General features: G+C 39.0%; 1 protein-coding gene across 2 annotated transcripts in view; it reads right to left on the reverse strand.

The window, feature by feature from the left end:
- The window catches only part of LOC106063596 (putative carbonic anhydrase-like protein 1), a 49,340-nt gene extending 25,455 nt beyond the window's left edge, over nucleotides 1-23,885 (reverse strand). For both annotated transcript variants that reach the window (XR_008779340.1, XM_056038026.1), the window contains exons 1-2: nucleotides 23,433-23,885; nucleotides 9,956-10,291 (exon numbers count right to left, since the gene is read on the reverse strand). Coding sequence is in view for 1 of the 2 variants with exons in the window: in XM_056038026.1 (XP_055894001.1) it covers nucleotides 9,956-10,022 (67 nt within the window). In the remaining variant the exon portion in view is untranslated. The remainder of the gene's footprint in view (nucleotides 1-9,955; nucleotides 10,292-23,432) is intronic.
- Between the last annotated feature and the right edge of the window lie 7 nt (nucleotides 23,886-23,892).

Below are 23,892 nucleotides of genomic sequence, written 5' to 3' on the forward strand. Positions count from 1 at the left end.
GGGGGGGGGGGGGGGGAAAGGGGGTATCTAGGTGCTGCTTTTAGGCGTCCGGTAATCACAACTCAGCCCGAGTCGGGTGTCGAACCTCGAGCCCCCTTCTAGGTAGCCAAGCCAAGTTCAAGCGCACTTGGCCTCTCGACCACGCTTCCCACGGATGCCTGTCTGTCTTTTAGTTAACTGTTGATGATTATGATTACTCAGCAAATGTATGAGTTTCTTGTTCGGGTGTATTCCGGTGCAATAAACACACAAGCAAAACAAGCACCACCGGTTTTAACAATGAAGAGACGAGTCTGAAACTCCGTTGAACAGTTTGAATAATGTTTAATCCACAAAAGGCCACAGTCGATGTCTCTGTGGATAAAATACGTCCTAACCCTATGGAATCCTATCACCAACTGATTTTCTGTCTCTATGAAGCCTCCAACCCAAGTCAAAGTGTCACTAGTCACGTTCAAAATGCGTCTACTATGGTGCGTCTCTACATAACTAAAATTAAAAACTAATTGTCAAACAGGTTACAAAAACAGATTTCCATTTTATAGTCTGCATAATGGGTCATTGTACGAGAGTTGTTGACTGTTTTGCCTTCTTATTTAGATACAACATGGATTCATTGTCGCAAAGAACTTCAGCAAAAATAAAGGAATCGCTGACTAGAAATATGTGCCTCGTTGAACTCACAAACATTGAGCCGGATATAAGTACACTCATAAAAATTCATCAACTCAATGCATGTCATGAATTTCTTAGAATTTGACTTTTGAAAAGTTTTAATCTTAATAAACATTTCTTTAAGGCTTTAAGGTGGTTGGGCGTTGTGCTATCCACAAGCAGTGACGTAGCAGGGTCCCCAAGGACCCTAATTCAGGAACAGGACGAATGTTTCACATAAACTCATCACCTTCACCTCCACATATCCCTTAGTCTGTTGGACCATTGGGGCACCACACAAGATTTGTCAACCGTCTTTCTCCAATTCTCTCTGTCTTTTGCTTTGGATAATGCCTCTTTCAATGGCAGGCCCGTCTGTTCTTTTATGTTGTCTTCCCCATCGCTTTCTCTGCCTCTTCTTCTTTTCCTTCCCTGGAGGAAGGTCTTTGCAAGCCCCCGAAGACCTTGTAATATGGCCATAGACTTATTGCTTACCTCCTTCAATCGTAACGACTATAGTTTATCTCGAACCTTTTTTTCACGTGACTGTGGAGCCCTACTTTGGAGAGACACTCCCGTCCACAAATATCGCAGGTTAAGGTGGCTTTCACTTTGGTGGTAGAGGATCCGGCCATTTTCCGTATGGCACGCTTTTCTTCCAGAGCTCAAATAATTTTAGTGTGTAATTTGCTTTTTTTTTATATTGAAGAGGTATTTTTAGCATTAAACCCCTCTGAATGGGGGTTTAAACTCAAAACCCCATTTGGCAACGCTCATAGCATTTTGAGTGCGTAATTTGCTTTTTTTCTTACACTGAAGATGTATTTTTTAGCCTCAAACCCCCCTGGCGGGGGGTTTAAACTCAAAACCCCTTTGGCTGCGTTCATAGATTTTAGTGTGAGTAATTTGCTTTTATTTATATTGAAGAGGTACTTTTTAGCTTCAAACTCCACTGGAGGGGAGTTTAAACTCAAAACCCCTTTGACTACACTCAAAACATTTTGAGTGTATAATTTGCTTTGTTTTTATGATTAAAGAGGTATTTTTTTTACTTTCAAACCCCGCTGAAGTGGGGTTTAAACTAAAAACTAAGTCAAAACCCATTTAGCTACGCTCATAACATTTTGAGTGCGTAATTAACTTATTTTTATATTGAAGAGTGGGTTAATCGTAAATTTTGGAGGGGGTTTTAAAATCAAAATCTCCCTTAACTGTGCTCTTGAAATTAGGGGATTTTCGTTTGCATTTTTGTTTTTTTTTTGTTTTATAGAAGAGGGGGGGGGTAACTGCAAAAACCCCAAGTAGGGGGTTTAAAACTCAAAACCCCTAGTAGGGGGTTTTAAACTCAAAACCCCTGGTAGGGGTTTTTAAACGCAAAACCCCTGGTAGGGGGTTTTAAACTCAAAACCCCATTGGTTGTGCTGGCGCAATTGATGGTTTAGTATTAAAATCTCACCTAAAATAAACAAAATCAAAGCAAAAAATCATTCACTAAATTCCTATCCCCCAGGGGGGGGGATTTCATTTCAGGGGGGGGGGGTTGCCACCCCCCCTGACTACGCCCATGCTTTGAATGATTGGAAGAAGTCTTCGTCAAGTAGTCGGTGACATGCGTGTTTATCAACATTGTAGATTTGCTACTAAAATGTATATGTACATTAATGTGCATTATGTATTAGCGACTCGTTAGCCGAGAGTCTCACACTTTTGGGAGCTTTCAATAGTTTACCATATTAATAGAGCTATGTAAGAGGTCTTCTCATGATATTGATTAATGTATCTTAACCAGTAAATACATACTGTAATATTCAAGAAAGCAATAACAATTAAGTTTAAAAAAAAAATTCTAATAGAGAACTTCCACATTGTTTACAAATTTGTCATTATTAATAATATTATTATTATTTAAAAAAACCCAAAATCACTAACAATTACAAAGTTAATGAAACGCTGTTCTCATAATTTTACGGTTACCTCCCTTTGATAACTTTCCAACAACTGCAATTAGATTTACATCAATTTGGCATTTTGCTCTTTTGATAACTTACGCATGAAAAACTAAAGAACAATAAATAAATATACAAATGTTTGGGTTAGGAAAAAAAACATACGGTCTCGAACAAGTGACTATCTATGTTTACTTATATTTACTATTTTATTTACTATTTAAGTTTAAGTCAATCAAGTTTTATACTTTTGTTTAATTCATTACCAGGGGCGGACTGGCTATATGGGCAAACGAGCAAATGCCCGGTGGGCCGGTACCAAATGGGCCGGTCTGGTAGCGACCAACCGGAGGATTTCCAGCTACCCGTCGCCTCAGCGTGGCCCTCCGGTGGAAACATCCAGAGGTGGATCTGGACAGGCTAAGTACGAGTAGCGAACCAGGCCTTCTAGCAGGTCTCCCTGGGTGAGCTTTTGTTTTTTTTATCTCACTCGGGGTGGGGATGGAACAAGTAACCTGCAACCCAGTCCAAAAAGTCCGCCACGCCGTTCCACAAAGGGGGTCGTCATCAGTACCAGGAGCCTGGAGTGGCGACCCTCGCACGGAACTGTGGCGGTTACAGTATAGGAATATGAGACAAGCTCCCCGCAGTTAGCGCTGTTCTCGACCACTTATAGCGGGTGGGCTGAGAGCGAGGACGGTGCGCTGTGTACACGGCACGGCCCGGTTTTACCAGTCAGTCAACCGATATGGTCGTTTACCGTTGGGTGCCCTCAGACAGGACAGGGGTGAAGAACCCCATGTCCAGGCCTGGTGGTTGGATAAAAGCCTTTCTAACCATCAACGGGATAATGGCGCCTCCGGCGCCGATTCCCTACTGGACTTCATCGAAGGTAGCGACCAAAGAAAAAAAATCAATAAAGACAACTTAAAAAAAAAAGTGACAGCAGCAAGACACAAAGGCCCGAACACGTTTTCTTATTGTTGTTTTTTTTTTTAAATTATTATTACAATTAATTTTGTTTGAAATTCAACAAGAATATAATTTTAAGAATTACACTATACACTGTACGTATTATCATTTGTAAAACGTTAGACCGTACTTTCTGCTATGCATGAGCGGCATGGCCTTCAACACTACTTTGATGTCTTCGAGACTGTGTTGGCCTGGTCATTTTGCATGGGCCTTTGATGGCACTCCTATTATCGTTTTGCTCCTTCCCTTACCCGTTTTTTGATGGTTCCATGAAAGTTAACGAAAAAGAGGGATGGGAGAGGATAAGTTAGAAAACATTGATATTATGCGGCAAAAGGGGAGACAATTAGCTCTTTAACAAAACACATACACACAGCCGCGAAATTGCAAACCACCCAACTTATTCATAGCTCAATATGGGTATAAAGTTCTACTTTCTGCGATTTGATAAGAAAAAGCAAGTTTCTCGTTGTTTATTTGTAATAACATAGATCTAAATGGTATCTAAAAATACTACACTTAAGGCTTACAAAAAAAAAATAATTATTTAATTAAAACATAAATCTAGACCTAAATCAATTTTATACCGTTGTGATTAACTTCAAACTTATGCTTAGTAGGAAGTCATTGATGATGAAAATTATTACAATAATTACAATAATTTATTTTATTTAGCGCTGTCACATCCGATATTTAATGAAAGGAGATTTAGAATCCTTTATATTTTAAATAATATATTCATATACAAATCTCGTTTTTGAGAATGTACTAGGACGAAGCAAGAGCTTTTCACCTTTAGAAGTACCTCTCTAACCGTTCTGCTTTCTCTTATCTTTTAAAGGAATATATATAGTTCGTCCATCGTAGTTCAATTATGACCACTTAGTCATCCAGGGGGCTGAGGGCTTTGCACTGGGGTTTTATGTCTCTTCGTATGGCTGGTGAGACCCATGTGAGCCCGGAATGTTCGGTAGCACACTAGGCAGGTTATTCCAGTTGGAGCTAGTGTCATTGGCCTTGCTTTTCTTCTCTGGCGTTTTTCTTCTGCCAGCGTTGTTCTCTTTTCCTCAGCAACCTGTGCGCCGGTTTTCACAGCGCGACGTCATGATGCTTTGTCATGTGCCTCTGTCTCCCAGGTGGATGGGTATATGCTGAACGCCTTCAGAGAAGCTTTGAGGGTGTCCCTGAAGCATTTTCTTTGACCACCTTAAGAGCGCTTTCCTTCGCTTAGTTGGCCATACAAGAGTCGTTTAGGGATGCGGTGGTCTTCCATTCTGCATACGTGTCCTGCCGATTGCAGCTGGGACTGCATCAGGGTGGGTGGATGTTTTGCAGACCCGCTCTTTGAAGGACTTCAGTATCTGGTATTTTGTCTTGCCATTTGACATTCAGTATTTTTCACAGACATGTCACGTGGAAGTGATTCAGTTTCTTTGCATGTTAACTGTAAACTATCCATGTTTCTGAGGCATAGAGCAATGTAGGGAGGACGACGACTCGATAGACCCCTAGTTTTGTTTTTGTGGTGATACCACTTTAAAGGAATGGGTTGTCAGGCAGGAAAACCAATGATTTAGCATATTTTAAGTTACAGATCAACATGCATGACTAGATAGACACGTGAAATGCGTAGGACCTAATTATTTTATTTTTCTGAAGAAACGTCTGTAATCTATAAGTAATACCAAAAAGTTTGAAATTCATTAAGGCTGCTATTGTAGTGTTTATAGTTTTCAGATTACATACATGTAGATCTATAAATAGAATACATTATGTAAGCCTACGAAAGCATAGATCCAGTTTTAGATGCGTTATCTTTAAATATTTTGAATAAAATTAGGCTTACACCTATGATAAAACACATGGGCGTAGCCGAGAGGGGAGGAATTCAAACCATCACTAGCCTCAGATCTCATTGTCTGAAAGAGAAACTTTACTTACTTCCGCAGTGCAGCCAACTTAAGCAAACTATAGTCACCAAATTTCATGAGCGTAGCCAAAAGTGGTTTTGTGGTCCCCCCCCCCCTTTTTTTTTTCCAATACAAAAGTAAAGCATTTTACCAATTTCTACCAGTCGCTGGACTCCAGTGAATAGAAGATTTAGATTTTGATTTTTTTAGCGAAGAGTAGCAGGCTAATTGCACTGTAGATACCTCAGAATATGCATTTTTAAAGCTTAAAATAACGGAAATAATGCTTGGATTCGGGGCTTCGCCTCGGACCCCACACTCCCCCAGACTTCCTAACTGTAGCTGTCCCTTGGCGGTGTGTACTACCTTTCACTAATTATAGGAAGAGAGTATTCTAGAGTAGAAAAAACGTGTAAAAGAATGAAAGATAAGAATGTAATGAATATTAATTCCATATACACACACTAATATATATATATATATATATATATATATATATATATATATATATATATATATATATACATAAATTGCAGAGGGGGGTTATATATATATATATATATAAATTGCGGAGGGGGGTTTAACCCCTCCCCACACACACACCGAACAACTATGACATGCCATTTGTGGGCCGGTTTATATGGTAATGCCCGGGCCGATTTTGATACCCAGTCCGCCCATGTTCATTAAATTTAATATCTGTAAAATGTGGAAGTTTCTGTTATAAGAAAACAAGGTTACAAAGACAGTTTGTGTAGAAACACAAACTCAAAATCGGCCCCCGAAGTGGTCCACCCAGGCAGGCTTCAATATTTTCAGAAAGAACATCCGAATGAAATTATATCAAAGACAAATGACAGATAAAAATGGAAAAAAGAAGGTTGACAGATCTTGTGTAGTGCCCCAACGGTCCAGCAGATCAAAGGATAGGTGAAAGTGAATGTAAAGTTAGATGTGAACCTGGCCTAACTAGTACCCCTTTCAGACTTTCTGGTCTATAGGGCAGATGATGGGCTCATCTGTTTTTGTGGCCTGCGGTTAACGAGGGTGCAGCCAGCACAACGACCAACCACCTTTACTTTTCCCCAACTAATGTCAGGTACCCATTAGAGCTGGGTGGACTCAGAGGCGCCCAGAGATTCAGAAGTTGAAAATCCCAGTCTTCACCAGGATTCAAACCCGGGACCCCCGGTTCGGAAGCCAAGCGCTTTACCGCTCAGCCACCGCGCCTCCCCTGGCCTAACTGATGTCTTATAATTGATCTAATTGTTTAGAAAAGGCTCAAATCTCTTATTCTTTTGTTTTTTATTATCTCCTCTTCTAGAGAAAGGTCATCTTGAATTGTGGATCCCAGATAGCAGAATTCGTTTACGGCATCCAGCTATGAGGATGGAGGGTGGTGCTGTAGCATGTGGTCCCATAACATTTGTTTTCTTCGTACTAATAGTTAAGCCATATTCCTTACAGGCCAGAGAGAAGCGGGACATTAGTAACTGAAGTTCATCTTCTGAGTGTGCCACCACCGCTGCGTCGTCTGCGAAGAGCATACCTCTAATGAGGGTTGTTCTGGTTTTAGTTTTGGCCCTCAGTCTAGCAATATTTAGAAGTTTGCGTGGAATCTGGAATGAAGATATATGTCTTCGGTGGATTTGTCAAACGCGTGGTGGATTAGCATTGAGAAGAGTATTCCAAAGAGGGTTGGGGCCAGGACACATCCTTGTTTGACTCCGCTGTTTATATTGAAACTATCGGAGCAGGCGCCGTTGAACGGCACTGTACCCATCATATTTTGGTGGAAAGAGACAATAATGTTTAGTAGCTTGGGTGGACAGCCTATTAACTGTAAGATTTTAAAGAGGCCTTCTCTACTGACTAGATCAGCGGTTCTCAACCTTTTAAGCTCGGCGACCCCTTTTTACTATCCCCCACTCTGCCGCGACCACCACCTACCCTCACACATACAGCAATAGAAGCGTAGACAAAAACTTTCCACATTTTGATGGTCTTAGGCAACCCCTGGTAAATCGTCGCGACCCACAGGTTGAGAACCCCTGGACTAGATCAAAAGCCGTTGTCAGGTCGATGAATGCGATGTACAAAGGCATTATTTGCTCTCTGAACTTTGCCTCAAGTTGGTGACCCTAATTACCAATGATTACTTAACTAATAGGTTAATTTTTTTTTTACTGATTCATATTTTGTCAGGTACCACAATAAATTTTGTAAAGTTTCGACTCGATCCGATATTGGAGGTTTGAAAAAGTAACGTGTACAAAAATTGTACCAGACAGACAAACAGACAGAGTGAGTTGATAAAAGATATATTTAGTTTTTAATGTAGTTTATTTATTTCCGAAATAGATAAAGAATCCTTATTGTCACTTTCCTATATCTTCGTTTACTAAATTTATTTTTACCTTAACTTTTTTGTTTAGATTTGCTAGTCTAAATTTTATAGGCTATTACATCAGCAATATTAAACTCCAGGGACATATTATCTGGATGTTTGGGACATTTTATCTGGGACGTGAGGGAAATTTTATCTGATCCATTTCGGCAATGAATCGAAACTATTCAGTTGATATATGCCAGGAGTTCACACGTTGATAAGCCTGTTTCAAAACAAGTTTAGTAAAGGTTTTTTGAAATCAATGAATTACGCACGTCCAACAAACTGTCGGTCTGGGTTTAGTTTTGTTAAATCCATTTGTTCTATCTTTGTGCTCGTTGGACGGTCTGTTGTTTGCTTGTGTTTCTTTCAGTGCTGCGTGTCCGCTTATCAATCAATGCGACTACTGTCTATCTCGCGAGTTTGCTTAAGGGTCTATCTTCTAATGTATCTGTCTGTCAGTCCGTCCTTCTTTCAGCCGGAAGGGGAGGGGGGTTGTCACGGGTAGTCTCAAAACGACAATGATTATAAGTTCATGATTGTATCGTGATAATAATAATTTTAAATTTATTTATTTTAAAAGATCAGCAATAATAATAATAATAATAATAATAATAATATAAGTAATAATATAAATAATAATTACAATTGGGGGGAGGTGGATTTGAGGGGTGGAAGGAGAGATTCTCTCTGGATAAGCATCTGCCGAATTCGAGTCTCGTTTTTCGAGAGAGATAAGTGGATAATAAGGAACATTATATCAAAATAGAGAAAGCTGTTGCCAAATCAGAGAGAACATTTTTTTAGTTTTATGTAGTCTGTCTGTCCGTCCAGTTCAAATAGTAGTCGTACTGGAAAAGATATTGAGAATCCTAAATCATGATATTTTAGATGTTACAAAGTTTTAGTGTAACAGTGTATAGAGTGATTAGGGAAAGTCTGAATTGTTGGGAACTAAAAAGCCGTCTTTTGTGTTGCCTTAAGACTGTAGTAGGAATCTGAACTGTTCTTTCCTCTATACCAGCGGTTCTCAACCTTTTAAGCTCGGCGACCCCTTTTTACAATCCCAACTCTGCCGCGACCCCCCCCCCCGCATACACACACAGCAATAGAAGAGTAGACAAAAACAATCCATATTTTCAATGGTCATAGGCGACCCCTGGCAAATCGTTAATCGACCCCCAAGGGGGTCGCGACCCACAGGTTGAGAACCCCTGCTCTATACAGTCTTCCTGTCCTTGTTCAATAGTGCTCTCGTAAGCACCACAAACACTGGTGCAATGGAGTGTTACAACAGTTTTAATTACATTTAAGTATAATTTGTCATCAGTGCATCTACAATAAAGAAACGCCCATGTACCTTAGTGAACTGATCAATCCATATGTCCCTCTGAGAAAACACTGTGGACTCAACGCTTCTAGTGGTGCCACGTTTCTCCCTCAAAAGTTACGGTTTGCGGGCTTTTTTAGTACACGGACCAAAGGTTTGGAACTCACTCCCCATTGATCACAGACAGACAACATGCTACACTACATTCAAGAAGATCATTAAGACCTATCTGTTCAAAACTTTTCTAGATTAAGTTTGTCATTTTAGCTCTGATGTTTATGTTTGTAATGTTATCACAGCGCCTTGAGCCTACATCAGGTTTATTAATAATAATAATAATAATAATAATAATAATCTTTATAATCCGTACGGAAATTTGTCTTACAATTTGTGCATTACACCAAACAAAAAACATTATAACTATAAGAAACCAAAGTGTACTTTCACACCAGACCCACTTATAATTAACATGTGACAATGTTTATATCAGATTGTTCTGTAAATTAAATAATTGGTTATGCCTGCGTTGGAGGTGGCAAAATATGTAGGTCACAGCTGGGACTGCGTAGCCTTGGGATATACTGTATTTATCATTAATGTTCGGACTCGAAGACAAGCCTTATTATTAATACATTAAATTATCATTATTATTATTTATATTTAACCTTAATGGGGGTATGGGCCGGGACACCCCAAAAAGACTTAATTAAGCTTCACAATTCATCAGCGAATAGGTCAAGGTAAAACTTACCTAAAACAGTGGTAAAGGTGGAAAAGACATAGATGGATCTCAAAATATATTCCACTCTCATAGTCATTTTCTACACCCTGCACCCAGCGCCCGCACTGTGAGCCGATCACACAACAAGCCCCGTGCACTCAGCGCCCATGACGCTGGCCCTGACATGTGCTGCGGGAATATGCCAAGTCAGATGTGTTAGTATAGGTGTTAAAATGTGTCCGCGGAAAAAAGGAAGGGCTGAGTCAAATAGTGTCCTCTGTAGCCTAGTGTTGTTCTCATGATCCTGTCTGTTATCTATTGTGTGTCTCCGGACTTTCGATCTGACTTAAACATTGATTGATTTTCCTATAAAGAAAGAAAGAAAAATAAAATGATATCAAGTATGCTGCATACACAAATTTTGCTCTGTTACGGCAACAATAAGAATCGAAGAATCGAATCAGAGTTGAAGACATAAATCATGATAGCTTTCAATGTGCTTTTATTTTTACATCCCTGATCTAAGATTGGTTAAGCGCTGGGTTTCCAAACCGAGGCGTCTAGAGTTCGAATTCAAATTGTTTTAGAACCCCCCCCCCTCCCTGAATCCACTCAACTCTTATTATGTCTTATGGGTACATGTATAAAATGGAGAAGTAAAGTCGGTTGGTCACATGACTCCCTTATTAAGAATAGAACATAGAAACAGATTAGCTTTACATCTGTATCTATAGATCGTAATGTTTGAAAGGGTGAATATTTAGGATCTTTTCAGTTTTTCAAGTGACCATCTTTATCAAAATAATTTTCTGAGACAAAACAACACTGTGTGCCATTTTATCGTGTCACGTGCTTCCAATCTGTCTGTTTCAAATAAAGCCCAACTTCCTTCAACTGTTTCGCTTTTTATCTTTTCTTGCATTGAACATTTCAGAAAAATCCACGCCCAGTGCATACAAAAAATAGTTTTGTGATTATTAGTAAAACAAGTTTATTAAAAAAAAAGGTTAACAGTGTTGTCAGAATATAAAGAGATAGTCTACAGTAAAAGTCTTAGTGTCCATGACATATATATACAGTTGTGTGAGTTTGTGAAAGGGGCGTGGTGGCTTAGATGTAACGAATTTGGATTCCGAAAGAGTGGTCTCGGGTTCAGGTCTCGGTTGAAACTGTTATTTTAAATTTGGGATTTTTAGGATGCCACTGAGTCGACCCAACTCTAATGGGTAACTTTTAGTTGGGGAAAGTAAATGCGGTTGATCTTTATGATGGTGGTGGCTTAGATGTAACGCACTTGGATTCCGAAACGAGTGGTCTCGGGTCGAGTCTCGGTTAAAACTGTTATTATTATTATAACTTTTATATAGCGTTACTTTCATGCTTATAACATGCTCAGAGCGCTTTTTTTTCAATCTCATTTGTGGACCAGTGGGGGGGGGGGGGGGGAGAGGAGGTATCTAGGAGTTGGTTTTCCGTGCTGCCTTTAGGCGCTCAGTAAACACAACTCTGTCCGAGTCGGGTGTCGAACCTCGAGCCCCCTTTTAGATAGCCAAGCCAAGCCAAGTTCAAGCGCACTTCGCCTCTCGACCACGCTTATTTAAAATGCAGGATTTTTAGGACGCCACTGAGTCGACCCAACTCTTATGGGTAACTTTTAGTTGGGGAAAGTAAATGCGGTTGGTCGTTATGCTGGCCATATGACACCCTCGTTAACCGTCGACCATAGAAACAGATGAGCTTTACATCATCTGCCCTATAGATCGCGTGGTCTGAAAGTTGAACTTTAAAAAAAATCTTTTATGTGTATGTGTGTGAGTATGAGTACAGTTGTGTTGCTGGCTTGGGAGATTAGAAGTCCGAACTACCCTACGTAACCAAGAGGTGTCGAACTTGTTTTTAAAGTGACTTTAATCTGTTGAGTTATTGTTTAGAATGAAATGGAGTAGATAAAAAATTTACTTAACAAATTTTTTTTTACGATACGTCAAAGGCGTCTTTATAAGTAATGTTATAAATTACTTTAAATTTAGAAAAGAAAGGCAGCTATAGACTAGGTCGAGAGTGGGTTAGAGAGTATGTGGCTGTGTGAATGTGTGAGATGTTTAACGATACAGTGGAGATTAGGTTGTTAATCCTGAACGTGACGTCATCAAACTTTAATTAACTTGGGCCTGTCCATTACCTTCTGATCTTATGGTGATGAGATTCTAAGCTCAGCTGCCCAGTGGCGTCAGTGGGAGAATAGTTTTTTCCACAACATTTCCGAAATACTTATGAGGGCCCACAGGGTCCTCCCAAGAGTTTAACTTTGTTGTTTTTCCAAAACAAAACAAATATTAATTTGTGTTAATTTCGTTTCTTTTTAACTTGTAGTCGACACTTTTGTACAGACAAATCTAAACACAGTACACACACACAGCACGTACATATTTTGCTTCAATACCAAGTCTATGCAGTGAATCATTTCTTAAGATGGGCTTGCGACCAAACACAACTTGATATCTAGCTAGAATTCCGAAGAAACTGTTCGAGCCACTTGATCCAATGAAGCCTCTCGTATAAAGGATGTCGAATGCGACAAATAATAAATAAATGAAGCTAAAAAATTAAAGATTGCTTGACGGATGGGGGGAGAGGGGGGGGGTTAAATAAGAGAAGAAGAGAGACGGAAGAAGAGAGACGGGAGAAGAGGCTTTAAGGCACTTAAGGATTTATAATAAACTGTCAGTAAGAGATCACACTCTTCTTTCTATCACCCCACAACCCTTTCTTTTTCTCTTTCTCTTCTTTCTCTCTAATCCCAAATTGTCATTCTCGTTTTTTTTTTTTGGCCTCGATCTCCTTTTCTCCTCTCTCTTTCTCTAATTCTCTCTCGTTTTCTCCTCTGTTCATGCTTTCTCTCTTTCCTTCTTTTTGTCTTTCTCTCTCTGTCTTTCTCTCACTCATTAATTCTACTTCTCATTCTCTCTGCTTCTCTGTTTTAATCTTCTCTCTCTCCCTCTCTCCATCTCTCTCTCCCTCTCTCTCTCTCTCTCTCTCCCTGTTTTTCCTTGTGTTTCTCTCCTCATTTGTAAATATGTTATGCAATGAACTAAAAATAATGTGCAGGTTCTAATAGTGAAATAATGTGTAGTAGTGAAATAATGTGTAGTAGTGAAATAATGTGTAATAGTGAAATAATGTGAATAGTGAAATAATGTGAATAGTGAAATAATGTGTAATAGTGAAATAATATGTAATAGTGAAATAATATGCAATAGTGAAATAATATGCAATAGTGAAATAATGTGTAATAGTGAAATAATGTGTAATAGTGAAATAATATGTAATAGTAAAATAATGTGTAATAGTGAAATAATGTGTAATAGTAAAATAATGTGTAATAGTGAAATAATGTGTAATAGTGAAATAATGTGTAATAGTGAAATAATGTGTAATAGTGAAATAATGTGTAATAGTAAAATAATGTGTAATAGTGAAATAATGTGTAATAGTAAAATAATGTGTAATAGTAAAATAATGTGTAATAGTGAAATAATGTGTAATAGTGAAATAATGTGTAATAGTGAAAATAATAATATGCATAAGTTTGAGAATAAACAAGAAAAACAAAAAATTCTTTAAAAAAAACAACAAAGCTTATACGAGGTGTAATTGTATCAATTAGTTTGGATCAGTCATATCATTAAATTTGTAATAGATCTAGTTCTAGACCAACAACAGTAAATTTGTGCGATTAATAATATTTTTAACAATTGGTTAGCGCTATTTTATGCGTTTTGGCTTTCTCTATACGCTATGATCCTATCACTTGTCTCACTGCGCTATGATCCTATCACTTGTCTCACTGCGCTATGATCCTATCACTTGTCTCACTACGCTATGATCCTATCACTTGTCTCACTGCGCTATGATCCTATCACTTGTCTCACTACGCTATGATCCTATCACTTGTCTCACTGCGCTATGATCCTATCACTTGTCTGGACCAGTTGGGAAAATGAAGGGGGGGGGGGAAGTAAGGGGTATCTGGGTGGATTTTACTAGAATTGGTTTTTAAAAGCATAAAAAAAGGTGGGGGGGGGGTGATAATTATTCAAGAGATAAAGTGAGAGAAAGAGGGAGAGAACGAAAGAGAGAGAAAGATGGAGAGAACGAAAGAGAGAGAGAGAAAGAGGGAGAGAACAAAAGAGAGAGAAAGAGGGAGAGAACAAAAGAGAGAGAAAGAGGGAGAGAACGAAAGAGAGAGAGAGAAAGAGGGAGAGAACCAAAGAGAGAGAGAGAAAGAGGGAGAGAACAAAAGAGAGAAAGAGAAAGAGGGAGAGAACAAAAGAGAGAGAGAGAAAGAGGGAGAGAACAAAAGAGAGAGAGAGAAAGAGGGGAGAGAACAAAAGAGAGAGAGAGAAAGAGGGAGAGAACGAAAGAGAGAGAAAGAGGGAGACAACGAAATATAGAGAAAGAGGGAGAGAACAAAAGAGAGAGAAAGAGGGAGAGAACAAAAGAGAGAGAAAGAGGGAGAGAACGAAAGAGAGAGAAAGAGGGAGAGAACGAAAGAGAGAGAAAGAGGGAGAGAACGAAAGAGAGAGAAAGAGGGAGAGAACGATAGAGAGAGAGAGAAAGAGGGAGAAAACGAAAGAGAGAGAAAGAGGGAGAGAACGAAAGAGAGAGAAAGAGGGAGAGAACGAAAGAGAGAGAGAGAGGGAGAGAACAAAAGAGAGAGAAAGAGGGAGAGAACAAAAGAGAGAGAGAGAAAGAGGGTGAGAACAAAATAGAGAGAGAGAAAGAGGGTGAGAACAAAATAGAGAGATAGAAAGAGGGAGAGAACCAAAGAGAGAGAGAGAAAGAGGGAGAGAACAAAAGAGAGAAAGAGAAAGAGAAATAGAACAAAAGAGAGAGAGAGAAAGAGGGAGAGAACAAAAGAGAGAAAGAGAAAGAGAAAGAGAACAAAAGAGAGAGAGAGAAAGAGGGAGAGAACAAAAGAGAGAGAGAGAAAGAGGGAGAGAACAAAAGAGAGAGAAAGAGGGAGAGAACAAAAGAGAGAGAAAGAGGGAGAGAACGAAAGAGAGAGAGAGAAAGAGGGTGAGAACAAAATAGAGAGATAGAAAGAGGGAGAGAACCAAAGAGAGAGAGAGAAAGAGGGAGAGAACAAAAGAGAGCGATAGAAAGAGGGAGAGAACCAAAGAGAGAGAGAGAAAGAGGGAGAGAACAAAAGAGAGAAAGAGAAAGAAATAGAACAAAAGAGAGAGAGAGAAAGAGGGAGAGAACAAAAGAGAGAAAGAGAAAGAGAAATAGAACAAAAGAGAGAGAGAGAGAAAGAGGGAGAGAACAAAAGAGAGAGAGAGAAAGAGGGAGAGAACAAAAGAGAGAGAGAGAAAGAGGGAGAGAACGAAAGAGAGAGAGAGAAAGAGGGTGAGAACAAAATAGAGAGATAGAAAGAGGGAGAGAACCAAAGAGAGAGAGAGAAAGAGGGAGAGAACAAAAGAGAGAAAGAGAAAGAGAAATAGAACAAAAGAGAGAGAGAGAAAGAGGGAGAGAACAAAAGAGAGAAAGAGAAAGAGAAAGAGAACAAAAGAGAGAGAGAGAGAAAGAGGGAGAGAACAAAAGAGAGAGAGAGAAAGAGGGAGAGAACAAAAGAGAGAGAAAGAGGGAGAGAACAAAAGAGAGAGAAAGAGGGAGAGAACGAAAGAGAGAGAGAGAAAGAGGGTGAGAACAAAAGAGAGGGATAGAAAGAGGGAGAGAACCAAAGAGAGAGAGAGAAAGAGGGAGAGAACAAAAGAGAGCGATAGAAAGAGGGAGAGAACCAAAGAGAGAGAGAGAAAGAGGGAGAGAACAAAAGAGAGAAAGAGAAAGAGAAATAGAACAAAAGAGAGAGAGAGAAAGAGGGAGAGAACAAAAGAGAGAAAGAGAAAGAGAAATAGAACAAAAGAGAGAGAGAGAAAGAGGGAGAGAACAAAAGAGAGAGAGAGAAAGAGGGGAGAGAACAAAAGAGAGAGAGAGAAAGAGGGAGAGAACGAAAGAGAGAGAAAGAGGGAGACAACGAAATATAGAGAAAGAGGGAGAGAACAAAAGAGAGAGAAAGAGGGAGAGAACAAAAGAGAGAGAAAGAGGGAGAGAACAAAAGAGAGAGAAAGAGGGAGAGAACGAAAGAGAGAGAAAGAGGGAGAAAACGAAAGAGAGAGAAAGAGGAAGAGAACGAAAGAGAGAGAAAGAGGGAGAGAACGAAAGAGAGAGAAAGAGGGAGAGAACGATAGAGAGAGAGAGAAAGAGGGAGAAAACGAAAGAGAGAGAAAGAGGGAGAGAACGAAAGAGAGAGAGAGAAAGAGGGTGAGAACAAAAGAGAGAGATCGAAAGAGGGAGAGAACCAAAGAGAGAGAGAGAGAAAGAGGGAGAGAACAAAAGAGAGAAAGAGAAATAGAACAAAAGAGAGAGAGAGAAAGAGGGAGAGAACAAAAGAGAGAAAGAGAAAGAGAAATAGAACAAAAGAGAGAGAAAGAGGGAGAGAACAAAAGAGAGAGAGAGAAAGAGGGAGAGAACAAAAGAGAGAGAGAGAAAGAGGGGAGAGAACAAAAGAGAGAGAGAGAAAGAGGGAGAGAACAAAAGATAGAGAGAGAAAGAGGGAGAGAATGAAAGAGAGAGAGAAAGAGGGGGAGAACGAAAGAGAGAGAAAGAGGGAGAGAACGAAAGAGGGAGAGAACGAAAGAGAGAGAAAGAGGGAGAGAATGAAAGAGAGAGAACGAGGGAGAGAACGTAAGAGAGAGAACAGTATAAGTAAAATAAGAGTCTAAAACTGAAAGAATGGAAATAGAGGTTTCTAATCAGCTATTTTAAACAAAACTGTTCCAGCACTAATAATAGAATAGAGCTTTTCAACAATACACACCTCAATGTCATATCAGACTATCTTTGCTCTAGTCCAAAAACAATAACACCCCCCCCCCCCCCACAAAAAAAAAAAAACTATTGGTAGACCAGGGTTCTTTATATATTTTTTTTTTCTATCTATAATTTGTCTCTCCCTAAAACATTAATTTACCATTTTTTTCTTTTTCCCTTTTCCCGGAAGCTGCCAAGGGCTGTGGATAAAATCAGGGGCGTTAATTGAGTAATTAAGGCCCGCGCTTCGGAGTAGCCTGCCCCTTTGTGTTATTGCCTCTTCATTCTTAAAAAGCTAGTGGCTGTTGGTAGCAGTTAGGACAACATAGGAATATTCTATTACCATATACAACTGGTTACTCGTTTAACCTTGTAGCCAAAGATATTTATAACAGAGATAAACTCAAAACAAATTTCGCTTAAGAGACTTCATCGACAATATTGTAAAACAATTATATTATTGCATAATACAATATAGTTCGATATAAAACTATTTAAGCAATAGAATACAATAACAAAGTGTGTTTTTTTTTAAATTATTTTTCGAATGTTCCTTCAGATGTACAAATTTAAGTTAGATTAAAGTTCTCCCTTTCAGACCTTGCAGCTTATAGGGCAGATGATGTAAAGGTCATCTGTTTCCCTGGCCCACGGTTTACGAGGGTGTCATGTGGCCAGCACGACGACCAACCACCTTTACATTTCCCCAACTGTTAGGTACCCATTAGAGCTGGGTAGACTCTGAGGCGCCATAAAAATACAGCAAAATAAAAAATCCTAGTCTTCACATGAATTCCAACCCGGGATCCTCGGTTCGGAAGATAAGGCCTTTACCACTTAGCAACCGCGCCTCCAATTACATGTACATCTCAGCCCAAACCCCCTGCAGGGATGGCGCAATATGTAGGTCATGCTCTTCAACAGGCCACTCAACTAACCACAAGAGGAAGGTCCTACTTTTCATCAGGTCATTCGTCTAAATACAGGCTTTCAACAACCATCACGATACGGCACTCTCCTGACAAGAATCCCAAGTAAAAGTTTAGAAAAGATCATACAAATTACATTCATTATTTAAGGCCCAATATATATTTCATAATTAAACGTAGACACGAAAGGGTGTTACAAAGTATGACAGTGTTTGCATCTCTGGAACTGGACATAACTTTTGCCCGGGTGAGGGTTGTGGGCGGGGGGGGGGTCAACCCCATTAAGGAAATGGAGGACATCGTCACTAAGTCAAACCATACTTTGTCCAGAAACGTGCAGAACAGAAAATCGTATCTAGTCACGCCAGGTTCCTTTTAGCGTGGACCTTCTTTCAGGGACCACCTCCTGTTCCACGCTGACCAGCCGATTCTAAACTTTTAATGGATTAGTGGCACTTCTGAGTTCACAAGACTTAGACGCGCTTAATTTCGTCAAGCTCATTTACCTTTGTTTCTTAAAAAATTTCATCCATTTTTTTTTTGTATTTACGGAATGGGCTAATGGGCATAACTCTTAACGTATAAACTAAAGATCTTTAAAGTTACTTCTCTTGGTAATTTTAAAGAACTTCGGAGATTTATAAATTAAAGGAAACTTTTGGTTACCGAGAACGAAGGAGGACGTTTTGGCGCAGCCCTTTTGGCGCGAATCTATTTTGGTCGTTGGCCGTTTTGGCGCGAATTTATTTTTGTCGCGGGCCGTTTTGGCGCGAATCTATTTTTGTCGCGGGCCGTTTTGGCGCGAAATGTTAAAAATATTGGCAACTAAAAACATGTAATAAAGCAGGTTTGATATATTGTTAAAATAATAGCTCCCAATGGACATCATTCACCAATCTTAAACAACGTTTTTCCACGTGATAATATTGATAAAACAGCGAAACAAAGATGTCACGTGACAGCCTGTTTGCATTACGTAATTTGTATAGAAGAGATAGATAACCACGTGGCTAAATGTTGTTTGTTTACGATTGGTGAATGAGGTCCATTCATTTACTTTATATGACAACACGGAAGTTCGATTTAGCGTCCTTGACATTGGTTAGTTTTGGCGCAAAATCTCCAACAGTATCGTTAGGGATTGATTGGAAAACATTAAAGACTAGGAGCAATACATACAATTCGACCTCCATATTAATATTAATTATAGTTAACGGAACAAGAAGTCTAACTAACGTGTACATTTGTTTTAGCTTTTCAAGTGTACACACATTTTTGTATTTTGCTCTTGCAATGGACCTCCTTCAACTATCGTAAACAAACAACATTTAGCCACGTGATAATATTGATAAAACAACAACAAAAAAAACTGTCACGTGATAGCCATTGCGTATTACGTAATTTGTATAGAAGAGATAGAGAATCACGTGGATAAATGTTGTTTGTTTACGATTGGTGAATGAGGTCCATTTGGAATAATCGACTGGAATCGAATGGGAGGTTCTTCCTCATACGAGAATCGAGCTTAAATCGAGTATGAAATTTCTCAACTCGAATATTATTATTGCGTACTAACTTGCTTGCGTAGTATTTTCATTCAGTAAATTGCGCCAGTGTTCGCCCACCTGGAGTGCAAAGTGTTAAATATTCCCCCCGCGGATTGATTGATTAGGTAGCGGTGGGCCATGTAGATGGCGCTCAGCGTCACAGCGCATCCACCATGTTTACCATCTGTGAGAGAGGGAAGCAACTCTGTACTACTGCCCGTAAGTTAATGAAGTCAACGCATAAACAATAGAATTAGGGCGCTTGGGTATACAATGTGTTGCTATTCAATGGCAACCTTTGTGTAGAGAATTTGGTCGTTCGATAAAAATGTTAAACTAACAAAAGACTATAAAACCTTCTATTTTTATAAGTGCTTGAATAGCTGAGTGGTAAAATGGAGGCTCGAGTGCGAATTGAGACTCAAGCAACTCTCTCATTCATTACAACACTTTTATCAACTCACTCTGCACACGTTATTTCTCCCACACCCAATCTAGGATTAAGCTAAAATTTTGCACAAGAATTATTATTTTTTTACCTAAGACAAGAATCAATAAAAAAAAATTAACCAATAAGTTAATTAACTATTGGTAATTAATAATTTTGTTTGGTATCTCGAGCAAAGGGAAAGAAATCGTACTCGACAGATGTGGTGGTATAAGTTGAATTATTCCCCTTGAGGACTCTTGCGTCCTGAATGAAATTTTTTTTTATGCATTAAGAAAACGATTATGTAAACATTCCCAAGATGCCCCCTTTTCCCCTCTCCCTTTCATAAATAGTCCAGACAAGTGATCGGATCATTGAAAGATAAATTGATAAGCAAAAACATTTCTAACTGCACAGATTTATTATGTCTAAGTCGATTGGGCCTACTATACATGACTGATGCAAACTAATTGATACAATCGCACTTAATATAAGCTATGGTATTTTTTTGAAAATTTAAAATGTTATTCTTGTTTTTTTTTAAAATTGTGTTTGAAAAGGCAGCAGGAAAACTTCTACCACATACCTCCTTACGGTACCTCACAATAGGTCCATAGAAGTGATTGGACCATAGCGCACTGAGCATGCTATAATCATAAAGTTCCCCTTTCAGACCTTGTGGTCTATATGGCAGATGATGTAAAGGTCATCTGATTCTGAGGTCAACGGTTATCGAGGGTGTCATGTGGCCAGCACAACGACCAACCGCCTTTACTTTTCCCCAACTTATGTCAGTTACTCATTAGAGCTGGGTGGACTCAGAGGCGCCCGAAGATCTCGGAATTAAAAATCCCAGTCTTCACCAGGATTCGAACCCACCCCCCCTTTTACCGCTCAGACACCGCGCCTTCAGCTATAAGCATAAAGTTTCGCTAAAAAAGTTTACACCCAAAATATATTTCAACCAATATGACCAAGAAGATGACGAAAGATATACTCAGACTTGACCAATTCTAATAGTGCTTTCGGATCGAACTCCAAAAAGGTAAGGTCCACAGATAAGCCAAAATGCTTATCATTTCTTTGACAACCAACATATTTGAAATTTGGCATGCATTTGTTTAAATCTCGAGTCTTTAAAAATTAATTAGATGATTGATTCAAAATAACTCATGCAATTTTCCTCAATATAAGCCAGGTTTTTAAACAAGTATTTTTTTTTAGTGTAGCTTGTTCATTTCAGGGTCGCTTTTCCTTGTAGGCTGAGCTCATTGATATTTCTTTGCTGTCCAGGGAATGCCTTGCTACCACTCCCCTCCACTGGGTGCTGTCTAGATTTACGTCATACCAAGCATTAATATCTATGTCCACCGCTATAGGATTTCTTTTGATGACATCCTAGTAGCGAAGGGTCGAGAGCCCAGTTTTTCGAGTGGTATTTGAATGAATCGAATAGAGATCTGGTTACGGAACTGTTGTCATTAGAAAACAGCTCGATTTGCACTACATATACCACGCTGTACATTTATTGAGAGGATTAATTAGCTCGGTTCTTTCCTTTCTGTAGTCAAGTTGGCAACTAATCCCATGTGGTGTCCTTCGTCACATTCAGCATTGTGCTGCGTCCAGGGCGGTACAGGCTATGAGGCAGTCTCTGAGTCGTCTGAATCATTACTTTATATTAAGTTTATATGCCTTTAAATGGGTACGGGAGATCATTTTTACAAAGCTTATATCAACTCACTCTGCCCATCTGTCTGTATATGTCTGTCTGGTTAAAAGTTGGAACATGTTTTTCTCCCATTTCCCATTCTCGGATCAAGCTAAAACTTTGCACAGTCATTCATTGTTTCTGACAAGACATTAACCTATAAAAAAAAATATATTTAATTAGTTAATTGAATATTGATGATTAATTTTTTTTGTTTGATATCGAAATAAGGGGAATAAACGTTACTTAAATAGAGATGTTAATGTATATATGGATTTAATCCCCTTATTATGTTTTGACACATTGTACACCACTTCCCATTCTCGGATCATGATGAAATTTTGCATAATTATTCATATTCAATGGCAATACACGAATCAATCAAACAATTAACCAACTAGCCAATCAATCAGTACTAATTAATACATTTTTAATTTATATAGTAGAAAGGGAGCTAAACCCTACAATTTTCAGATATATGGCAGTCATTAGCGGTTATTTTCCTTTAACTAACCTTGATTTTAAAAAAGGTATCCTTTTTGTCTATTTCTTGTTGAGATTGTGATAACATGACAGTAGTAAAATATTTATAATTATATGTTTACAATAGGATTACAGGGCTCGAACAATAAAATTGTAACGGAAAACCATTGACACATCGCGATGTTAACTGTTAATTTTGTATTTGATTGAACTATAGGAGAACCATTGGCACATAAGATCACGATATCTGTTAGTTTTATATCTGATTTAACTGTAGGAGAGCAATATATTGACACTTAATATAACTGCTTTCACTGTAAGAGATACAGATACCTCTGCAGAATGGAAGACCGTCGCGTCCTTAAATTGCCAAGTAAGGGAAGGAAAGCGCTCGCAAGCCGGTCAAAGAAAACGCTTCAGGGACACCCTCAAAGCTTCTCTGAAGGCGTTCAGCATAGACCCAGCCACCTTGGAGACAGGCACATGACAGAGCATCATGGCGTCGCGCTATGAAAACTGGCGCACAAATTGCTGAGGAAAAGAGAACAGTGCTGGCAGAAGAAAAGCGCCAGAGAAGAAAAGCAAGGCCAATGACACTAGCTCCAGCTGGAATAACCTGCCCAGTGTGCAGCCGAACATTCCGGGCTCACATAGGTCTCACCAGCCACATGAGGAGGCATAAAACACAAGTGCAAAGCCCTCAGCCCCCCTGGATGACAAAAGTGGTCATAATCGAACCACGATGAAAAACTATATAATAAACTTTAAGAATTTCTTAGACACACTCTAGTACACTTGACTTAACATTGACCTGACTGCTTTAAGGCACAAAAACATAATATACAAATCCAAAATCTAAAGTAGCTAGATAAAAGTGTAGGTCTCATTCCATATTCTCAGATAAATTCATATAAGTACTCGTTCTTTCCCATTATCATTTAAGCACGTAACAGGCAGTCGGAATCAGCCAGTAAGCCCAATAAGTTATAGAGATTTAATCTCATTAAATTAGCACAAAGATACGCGTGGTAATTATCTTTCTGTGATTATGATTATGTCCTACGCGTGTTCCTAGGTCAATCTAGTCATACTTGTTAACCAATAACTTAAATTCTGACAAATTCCTAGTTTTCCTGGCTGGCTCAGGCAACCCATTCCATGCTCAAATAGCACTAGGAAAGAAGGATCATTTGTACAAATTTCTCCTAGCATATGTAACGAGTAATATGATTTTATCTTAATGTCTTTTTTGAGTATTTTATTAGGTTTTTTTTTTCTATTTGAAGATTATGGTTCAGTATTTTATATTTTATAGGACATACTAAGATAAGACAAGATAGAGGCAACCGACGTTTAAACACATAACTTTTTGAACTCTAGTTCAAATATACACCCCTAATTAATACGGTAATCAACGTCTTGGTTTGGTAATTATATTAATTTCTTAGACATAACAAAATTATCCTAGGTTTGCATTGTTTCGGCTAGACGTTGATCGTTATTTTTAACTTAAAGTAATTAACAATTTACTTACCCATGAGCTTCTGCGTTATTCCCTTAATTATTTTTTCATGTGACTCTCACCCAGAGAAGCCACAGATAACTCTACCAAGATTTGCCCGGTGCTGTTTTCTCTCCCCTGTCGGTAGTACTCACTCTGACCCGTCACTGGTCGCGCTAAGTACGCCACGCAAGCAGGCGACCAGCGATGGCGCAAGGTTTATTTAAAAAAAAAAAAAACTGGCAGGCGTGAGTTGTCTGTTGCCTCTTACTCTCTCTCTACGTCTGCATCCTCCCAGACCTTTGGCGCCACGGCAAGCGATCCGTTCGCGTTAATGAACTTTTGTCCGCGATGTTTGGTCAAATAGTTTAATGCCAACATGTGTCTGGAGTGTCCGGCAGCAGGGATGAATATCAAATCATCACTATATCACCATTATGTCACCACTGCCATCATTGTTTCACCATTACATCACAATTATGTCGTAGCTGTC

The sequence above is a fragment of the Biomphalaria glabrata genome, chromosome 8, assembly GCF_947242115.1.
Source record: "Biomphalaria glabrata chromosome 8, xgBioGlab47.1, whole genome shotgun sequence".
In the NCBI taxonomy this organism is placed as follows: Eukaryota; Metazoa; Mollusca; class Gastropoda; family Planorbidae; genus Biomphalaria; species Biomphalaria glabrata.